Here is a 10000-nt window from a genome sequence, read left to right on the forward strand (position 1 = left end):
TGGGTCCACTGGTAGGTGTAAAGGAACTCCCAACGAAGGCCTGTGTGGGTGTGTTCTCTGATATGAAAGGTTGGTGAGAGTGGTGGATGCCAGATCAAGAATAGCTCATAGATTCAGTGAGTGGTTTGTCTTTGGTAGTGACCTGAATATTCTGTTGATATTAGTGCCACTGCCAATGTAGGTTTGTGTGTGTGTATAGATGGATGATATATTATGACAGAAACTAAGCAGTAGGCTTTGTTTGCAACTGTATATGACTAAGTCCCAACACAAGCGTGTAACTAATATGTGTTTGTTTGGTCATCATCAGTGATTCTTTCCAACTGGCGTCAGTGAATGTGTGTTTGTGCTGGTGGACAGTTGCTTGTGTGTTTGTCTGGAGGGCAGTAGGTCTGGAAAACCCCAGGCGCTCTGGGAAAGTCTCCCTCCATTCCTGCTCCGCTCTCTCTCTCTCTCGGCTTTTTGGCAGCAGAGGAGGAAGAAAGCTGCAAGTTTGGGGTCTCATCATCCTCTTCCTTATAAGGGGCTGCAGCCCAGGCAGAGATAAACAGACAAATGCGCATACACACACACACACACACACACACACACACACACACACACACACACACACACACACACACACACAGCAGAAGAATGAGGGAAGATGTTAAGTGTGTTTCGAACACCTGTTACAATGGGGATATATTTGCAAAGAAGAACAGTGTTACTCAGCAGAAGGTCTAGTTAGAGAGAGAGAGAGAGAGAGAGAACGAGAGAGAGAGAGTGACGAAGAAGACAAGAGGGGAAAAAAGGATGGACAGCATTAGAGTACAGTGATGGAAAGAGAAGAAGGAGGGATAGGGAAAAGAGCTGGAGAAAGGAGACAGGAAGGGCACCTGAGTGAGCTCTGTCGAGCCCCTCTGCTATAAACATTGTGTGTCTCTGTGCCAACAAAAACAAACACACACACACACACAAACACACTCTTTTCAAAGCTCATCACCTCCACTCTCACTGACTCAGTTATGCAAACCCATAAATGCACCAGATGCCAGGAGAGAAGTGTGTGTGTGTTTATCTGTGTTTATCTGAGCACATAGAGGAGAAGGAAATCTTACTAAGATAAGTTATATACTGTCTTTATATTAAAGTGTAATGAACAATTAATGAATCATTTATTAAGAGTGGTAATAATGGAGATGGATGGTAGTGTATGTGGCAGATAGCAGACACCGCTTCATGTTCTGTTGACTGGGGAGAAAAAGCCCTGTTGTTGTCTCAACGTGTAGCCTAACTTATTTCCAGAAATGAACAATATTTGGTCGATTGTATGGTTAGGTCATCCACCTGACCCATCACACTCGAGGGGAAATCCTGTGTGTGTGTGTGTGGACAGTGCTGTAGCAGGGTAATGAATGGCTTTCACGTGTCATGGAGCAGGATGTTTGAAAGCCTTTGAGCCTCAGCTTTCTATGTGTGCCAGCACCCAACATGTGCCTCTGTTCCAGTCTGCCTTTGATATCTGTGTCCAGTCAGGCCATTCCATTAATGTATCGCCACTCAGACAACTATGAATTACCGCCATACCACACACATGCTCTCATGGGCGCGCACACACACACACACACTCGCACACACATGCTCTCATGGGCGCGCACACACACACACTCGCACACACATGCTCTCATGGGCGCGCACACACACACACACACCAAGGCACTCATTGCCTCTCATCTGCTCAACAAAACGAGTGTTTGTGAGAGTATAATTTGCTTGTGCGTTTGTGTTTGTGTGTGTGTGTGTTTTGAGGTTTGTTTTGTTACTGGATGAGGAGCACTGTTAAGCTTGACCTTTGGGTAGATGTGCCTGGTTTATAGGCTGTTAATGTGCATAGTTGTTGTGAGTGTGTGTTTGTGTGTAGCTATGTCGAGCTGAGAGCCATAGCTGGCTGGCCCTCAAATGCACATGCAAACACACACACACACACACACACACACACCTCAATGTCCACGGTGCCTTGTCCCTTCAAACCTCACCTGTCCATCCACAGCACTAATCCACTAGATGTTTTTAGAAAAATTAAGTTTGGACCACTCACCTCATCCCTCTCTTTCTTCCCATATTTTGTATTTTCTGTGTCTCCTTTTCGTGTGTGTGTGTGTATGTGTGTGTGTATTGAATAATCTTAAGTTAAACAGTGTTTAACCTCTGTATTTTTTCTGATGCCACCGATCGGTGGTAAAGCTCCTAGCTGGGTGACACTGTGCTTTTGCAGCTAGCAACAGAGTTCTGGAATTTTCAGAAGAATCCTGCAATATAGATGAGTGCTGCATTCATCATTTATCAGGCAGGAATATGGGCAACCCTAGTTTCAGCCAAGGAGATTGAAGTGAGAGAGAGAGAGAGGGGGGGGCAGGTGTGATAGGATTCTGAGAAGTGCCAGGAGATTAGCGAGTTGTTGTGTGTGTGTGTGTGGGGCTGAAAGCTGTCACACCAAGCGGGATAGAATCTCACACAGGCACTCTCTCTCACACACACACACACACAGACACACAGACACACAGAGCATGGAGAGGGAAACTGACAAACATTTCCTCTCTCCCTCATCCCCTCTCTGTTCTATCGCTACTTCATATCCCCAGTCAGACACACACACACACACACACACACACAGAGGTCAGGTGCAATAGTTTCTGCACCGTATCACCCTGCCTACGCAAAGTACCCTGTGGTGTGTTGGTCATTAACCTGGCCATGTTATTTTCAGCCACAAACGAATGCTCATTATGGCTCTGCTGTTTTAATAGGTTACCCAGTAACCCTCTCTGCACACGCCTCACACATCTCCAGAATCACCTGGACCAACACACTGCAGGCACTCTCTCTATATCTCTCTCTCTCTCTCTCTCTCTCTCTCACACACACACTCTCACACACACACACACACACACACACACACACACACAGAGTATGGAGAGGCACATCTCCAGCTGCAGCACCTGGATCTACATACTCCATGGCTTTGCCAGCAACACATTTTGTAAGCCTAACCTATACTTTCTATCTATACCACCATTTCTGATAGAAAGAGCTAAACACACAGATAAATCCCACTGATCCAGTTATTAGTCAGGTGTAGGTATGAAGTCAGACACAAAATATAAACAGATGCAGTAGTACAAGTAATTTCCTGTGTATTAGCCGCATTGTGTATAAGCTGCAGGACAGTGTATTATGCAAGTTAAAAGAAACAAAACCACATTAATACCATATTAAATACCATATTAAATTAATAGTTGGGAAATTATGGTAATTCCTAGCTAAGGTCTCCTCTGCACGGTAGCTTAAATGTTATCCTCTTTCTGTATCTCTGCTACATCTGTGTGGCGTGGTTAGCCATTAGCTGGTTAGCCGTTAGCCTTGTGGGCACTGTTATTCCTGGTTAAGTGTGGAGCCGCAGCTGCTGTGCTTTGCCCTCTCTGTAGCCATAAACACACCGACCTGTTAGCCACAGCAGCCTTAGCAACCATAACATCTTGCTGTAGCGTGCTGACAGCCTGAAGGTGACAACGCAAACCTCACCCAGACTGTGGCCCTGTCATGTTAACACAGCTTGCTCTTACAAGAATCCCTGGCTAAAGTGTTTGTGTGTGTGTGTGTGAGAGAGAGAGAGTAATAAGAGACTCAGTGTAGCAGGCACACACTTCAGCTTGCTCTTACAAGATTCTCTGTCTCCAGTGGGTATGTGTATATGTGTGTGTGTGTGTGTGTGTGTGTGTGTGTGTGTGTGTGTGTGTGTGTGTGTGTAATACAAGACTAAGAGGAGCAGATTCTTCATATGCAGACAGGCCATTCACTGGGATTAGCAGCGAGCCACTGGAGACTTCAGTGAGGGAGTATTTAAGCACCAGCTCATGCAGCGATCACTTAACAAGACAAGTGACCTGCTGCCTGTCAAATGGGTGGCACTGATGGTGATGGTTAGAAAGAGTCAAAGAGAAGTGTGTGTGTGAGTGTGTGTTACAATTTATGTTTTTAAGTCTGTGATTGTGAAAGTGGCAGAAGAGGCAGTGACGGAGAAAAATCTTGTGTGTGTGCCCGTGCGTGCGTGCGTGCGTGTGTGTTTGTGTGTGTGTGTGTGAGTGAGAGAGAGAGAGAGAGAGAGAGACTTTGTTACAACAACACAGATTATCTCTGGGGTGGTTTTAGCATCTAAATTAAAAGAGTTGACATTTCTGCCGTTGCATCCATCAGCACTATATGATGTATGGGACCGGCATGTACAACAACTGTTCGGTACTCTCCGTGTGTGTGTGTGTGTGTGTGTGTTTCTGCTCTATGGACACACCCATACATATTGCCACTGGCATGGATGGCATCTGAAGCCGTGTGTGTCCTGAGTACAGATGAACGTCTAAAAAAAAAAAGGAAGGCAGGGCCTTGTCGCCATGCTAGCCACATCCATCCAGATTCTGGTCATCATCTGTTGTCGAGGGACACTGAGAAAATTGTTGCTTCAGAATGAGCACCACAGACCACATTACATCTTAATAATAATAATAACTCTCATCAAGTTTGCGCTCGTCAGTGCGCACCAGACTGTGATTGACAGTCAGATCTCACACAGCCCTGCTCCAATTGGACCAGAAGAACCGGGAGCTGTGGATTTTTGCAAAACAAATAACAGGCTCTAGGTGGAGGTAGAGGTGCGGGGTTTTTTTTCTAAAACCGGCTGATTTATGTTGTTCTGTCGGAGCATAGTGTTGGTTTCAGTGAATATGATCAGAAAAATCTTGCCAACTGCAGCTTTAATGTGGTTTTAAGATGAGTAAAAAATAATTTTAAGACAGCATCTCTTTGCACTGGCCGTTTTCGGATCCCAGGTGCCGATAATATGCAGGAATATCAGTCTCTTGTGGTTTTAAAATCTGGTCTAATGTAATGCTAGTTTCGGGCACGCACAAATCTCTTCTAGGTGAGCATTTTACGACTGGCGCTAAGTTTAGCCGTGACCCTGGTTGTGGTTTTCAGGCTCACGAGTGAGTGGCCCGGCACATTTGCATGCGTAAGCACCTGTAGAGTGGCCAGCTGCTCTTTAGTGGTGAAGTGGTCTGGACGGCCATGTTTATTAATGCCGTGGAGTGCTCCTGGATATTTATACAAAGCATTGGAGCAATAACAAGGGATGAGAGGAGGATGGGAACCTCTCGTCTCTGGGGAAACAGGCAAAGTGTGTGTGTGTGTGTGTGTGTGGTGTGATGGAGAGGCTTCAGCAATAACAGTAGTGCTGGGTCAAAAATGCAGATGAAGTAGTTTAAATAGTTTACATCTGTAAATATTCAGGTTTGTGTGTGTGGTCAGCAGGGAGGGAGTGTGTGTATGTGTGTGATGGGCAGGGAGGGAGGGTGTGTGTGTGTGTGTGTGATGGGCTGGGAGGGAGTGTGTGTGTGTGATGGGCTGGGAGGGAGTGTGTGTGTGTGATGGGCAGGGAGGGAGTGTGTGTGTGATGGGCAGGATGGGAGTGTGTGTGTGTGTGGGCTTACCAACAGAAAGTAGAGCAGGGTCAAGTATGTTGTTGGCGGAATTTTCTAGGTATTTAAAGGCCGTACTGGAAATATCCCCATGTCTGTGTATCAATTGGAGGTGTGTGTGTGTGTTAGTGTGTGTGACTGAGAGACTTCAGTAATACCGTCCCAGCAGGGTCCCATACATGTGGTTGAAGTATTTTTCAGGTGTTAAAAGGCCGCAGCGAGAGTGTCCATTAACTGGACGGGAATGGCAGCTATGTCCCCTCTCTCTTTGCACTGGAGGATTAATCTGGATCCCTGGCATACATGGAGACACAAAGTCCTTGTCGTCTTTCTTGCACCCTGCTGTCTCTCTCTCTCTCCCTTCTCTCTCTATCCCAGCCATCTTTCTGTTCTCTTCTCTCTCTCTTTCTCTCCCTCTCTCTCCCAGCCATCTTTCTGTTCTCCTCTCTCTCTCTCTCTCTCTCTCCTCTCTCTCTCTCTCCCTCTCCCTCTCCCTCTCCCTCTCTTTCTCTCTGTTCTCTTTTTTCAGAGTCATATCCCCCAGTCTTTACTTAGCTTGTTGCTGCCTCTTTGAAGTGTAGCACACTGTGTTTTTCCCCTCTGGGCTTGCCAGCAGGCCTGATGAAGCAGTTGTCCGGTGCACTGTGCTCCTCTGTATGATCATGGAGCTAAAGCTGGTTAGCTGTGCACTAGCTTACGAAACAGCCTCTGATGTAAGAGCTGTTAGTCAGAATCTTCAATAGTGCCCAGAATAGAACAGTGTTTCACTCCAGTCGCTGCAAGGCCAGTGTGAGGGTGATCTCTCACACATGTATGGACACACACACACACACACACACACACACACACACACACACACACACACACACACACACACACACACATACACACATACACACATACACATACATACATACATACATACATACATACATACATACATACTCACTCATTCACACACGCGCACACATATACATACATACACTCACTCATTCTCACACACACACACACAACCCCTTTGTCCATATGTTTCACATACCTATTTCTGCCCCTATATAGGCTAGATTGTTGTAATGTATCATATGCATCTAGTGATGGGAGAGCCATTAAGAGTCGTAGTAGGGGGCAGCCGTGGCCTACTGGTTAGCGCTTCGGACTTGTAACTGGAGTGTTGCCGGTTCGAACCCCGACCAGTAGGAATGGCTGAAGTGCCCTTGAGCAAGGCACCTAACTCCTCACTGCTTCCTGAGCGCCGCTGTTGTAGCAGGCAGCTTACTGCGCCGGGATTAGTGTGTGCTTCACCTCACTGTGTTCACTGTGTGCTGAGTGTGTTTCACTAATTCACGGATTGGGATAAATGCAGAGACCAAATTTCCCTCACGGGATCAAAAGAGTGTATATATACATATATACTTACACTAGTAAATAACATTAATCCCCGTGGCCTGTTTTGACCTGAGTCTGGCCAGCATCCGGACCTCTTATGGGCTTTACTGCCAACGCCACAGGGCTCAGATGGAGATGTTGCTCTCCTGTTGTGCACAGTCACACTACAGAGCTACACTGGTGACTGCAGAGGTAAAAATAGCCACCAACCCAAACACGTACACACGTACACACGCACACACACACACACACACACACACACACACACACACAAACCCAAAACCCCAAACCCCGTCAGGTATGTGAAGTGGGCTTTGTGACCTGCTGGGGTCTAGAGCGCCTGGTTCCTGTCATTACGGTTGTTTTTGTGTGTGTGTGTGTGAAAGCCCAGCACTAAAGTTTGTAGGAGAGGCATTCCACTGGTCAGGTTTATATGAAGGCAAAAAACATTTGCGTGTGTGTGTGTTGTGTTTCCATATTGTTTGTGTATTGTTTGTGCCCTCGGTCTTGACATCACTCATCGCCCCGGAGTTTTTGGCTGCTGAACTCTGAGCAACTTGGCTGACTTCTCTGGAAAGCTCTCAGCTATTTTAAAGAGGGACAAGTTAGAAGAAGGACAAATAAAACTCTGTATGTGTGTGTGTCTCCACTCTAGACAGTGCTGGCTGCATATCTACAGTATTTGCAAGACAATAACAATCCCACTGGCTAACTAAACTAACTACCATTAGTCCTCCAGAGCTGTGTGTGTGTGTGTGTGTGTGTGTGTGTGGTTAGAAACAATGACAGGTCAACCTCATAGGCGAAGGCATGACCTCATTGACAGCTCCTCACACCAAGCTTCCGGCACCTTCCAACTAACAAGACATATGAGATTAGGTTCTCAGTACCACATGCACACACACACTCTCTCTCTCTCTCTCTCTCTCGCACACACACACACACTCTCTCTCACACACACTCTCTCTATCTCTCTCTCTCTCTCTCTCTCTCTCTCGCACATGCACACACACACAATCACAATCACTCTCTCTCTCACTCACACACACACACACACACACACATATATATATACACAATCACTCGCATAACCACACACTCTCTCTATATACACACACACACACACACACACACACACACACACACACACATATATATATACAATCACTCGCATAACCACACACTCTCTCTCACACACACACACACACACACACACATATATATATATATATATATACAATCACTCGCATAACCACACACTCTCTCTCACACACACACACACACACACACACACACATATATATATATATATACAATCACTCGCATAACCACACACTCTCTCTCACACACACACACACAAACACACTAAAAAAATCTAAGTTATGCAGACATAAGAGTCCAGCGGAAACTCCTAGATAAGGGGGCATTCTTCTGAGAATAGACACCTGTGTTTTAGCCACTGACCCAATTCCGATCCCCTCAGCTGCCCTGCTATACAGATTCCTGGTATGATAGATTTGGACGGAGATTTCCAGAACAGTATCAGTATTCTAAAATCTGTTCTGCTATTTTTTACCGTCATAATGATGGTAATGGATAATGATAAGGATCGGACGGCAGAAAATTCTTACTTCCTTCACAGATCATTTTAATCTCCCGTTTCCCATTGTCAAAGTTTCCAGTTACACGGTGACTTGATGTGCAAGTGTGTTTTTGGAATGGGAAAGTGCTGTGTTCATGTGTGTTGGTGTGATGCAGTGAAGACCGCACATCTGTACTGTATTGTACTATGTTGTATTGACTCTGGTTGGCTCGTCTTTGTGTTTTCAGATGCTAGGGGGCACTGCATTGCCTGTCAACACGCTGGTGAAGATCAAAGAGGGGCTGCTCAGGCAGAGAGAGCTGGAGATTGACAGGTGAGAACCCTCTTCACGTCCTCCCGCATGCTTCCTCTCACTCCATCTCCCATCAATCATTCTCTCTCTCCATCACCCCCTCCCCTCTTTCACAAAGCCTCCCATTTCTTTCTCTCTCTCTCTCTCTTTCTTTCTTTCTTTCTTTCTTTCTTTTTTTCTTTTTCTCTTTCTCTCTCTCTCTCTATCTCTCCTCCAGGGAGTCTCCTGCTGCCCTCCCTTCCTCATGCATTCTGATGATTTGTCAAGTCCGGTCACCTGTAGTGTCCATTCCCTACTCAGCCTCTCCTTCCCTCTCTCTCTCTCTCTCCTCTGGGCCTCACCTTCCCTTTCCCTCACCTCTTGTTCATTCTGGATGTCTATAAAAATGTGGGTGTGTGACTGTGTGTGTGTGTTTGCACACGTCTGTGTGTGCTGTGGTTTGGTAGATGAGGGAAAGACTATGGAGAAGTGCACGAGATTCCATGTATTTGTATGTGTGTGTACATCTGTGGGTGTGACGAGTAAAAGTGCCCGGGCGGGCGTGTGTGCATGTATGTATGTGTGTGTGTGTGTGTGCGTGTCTGTGTATGTGTGCACATTCACACGTGACATGGCAGTGATGGTGACCTTCAGTAGCCATTTTTACAGCGGCATTCTCCTCTGCGTCTGGACACTGGCTTCCAAACACAGAGCTGCACACACAGAGAGAGAGAGACACAGGGGAAGGGGACTGTGCTCTGTGTGAGGGGAAGCAGACGAAGCATGTGTTCCTCTGGGAGAGAGACCAGTTGGTACACTAGAGCCTACAAACATGCAGAGTGAACTGCATGAAACTCTGCATGTGTTACAGTCTCCCGTGTATACACATAAACACAACAACAAACACACATGATGAAAGGACACACACCTGACATCAGCCAGTCAGGACATACAGACAGACACACACACACACACACACACACACATCACAATCCACCCTAGGGTATTAGACATGAAAGGCCAGGCTGGCTTTTAGTGGGATCTGTGGGTAGACCTTTCCAGCCCTGCTAACATTGCAGGAGCTCTTACAGATGCCACTCAGTCAGCCTCCACAGCCCCCCACTCCCCACAGCACCCCACTCCCCACACACCACAGCACCCCAGTCAGCCTCAGCGCAGCTCAGCTCTATCTGCCCAACTTAACAACCCTTCACTATACTACTTCAC

At 46.5% G+C, this 10000-nt stretch overlaps 1 protein-coding gene across 1 annotated transcript in view; it reads left to right on the top strand.

Annotated features, from left to right (window-relative positions):
- The window catches only part of cep85l (centrosomal protein 85, like), a 67427-nt gene that overhangs the window by 42554 nt on the left and 14873 nt on the right, over positions 1–10000 (top strand). The window contains exon 6 of the mRNA XM_048249888.1: positions 8730–8815. Coding sequence (XP_048105845.1) covers positions 8730–8815 — 86 coding nt within the window. The remainder of the gene's footprint in view (positions 1–8729; positions 8816–10000) is intronic.

The sequence above is a fragment of the Alosa alosa genome, chromosome 8 (assembly GCF_017589495.1).
Source record: "Alosa alosa isolate M-15738 ecotype Scorff River chromosome 8, AALO_Geno_1.1, whole genome shotgun sequence".
Taxonomy (NCBI): domain Eukaryota; kingdom Metazoa; phylum Chordata; class Actinopteri; order Clupeiformes; family Clupeidae; genus Alosa; species Alosa alosa.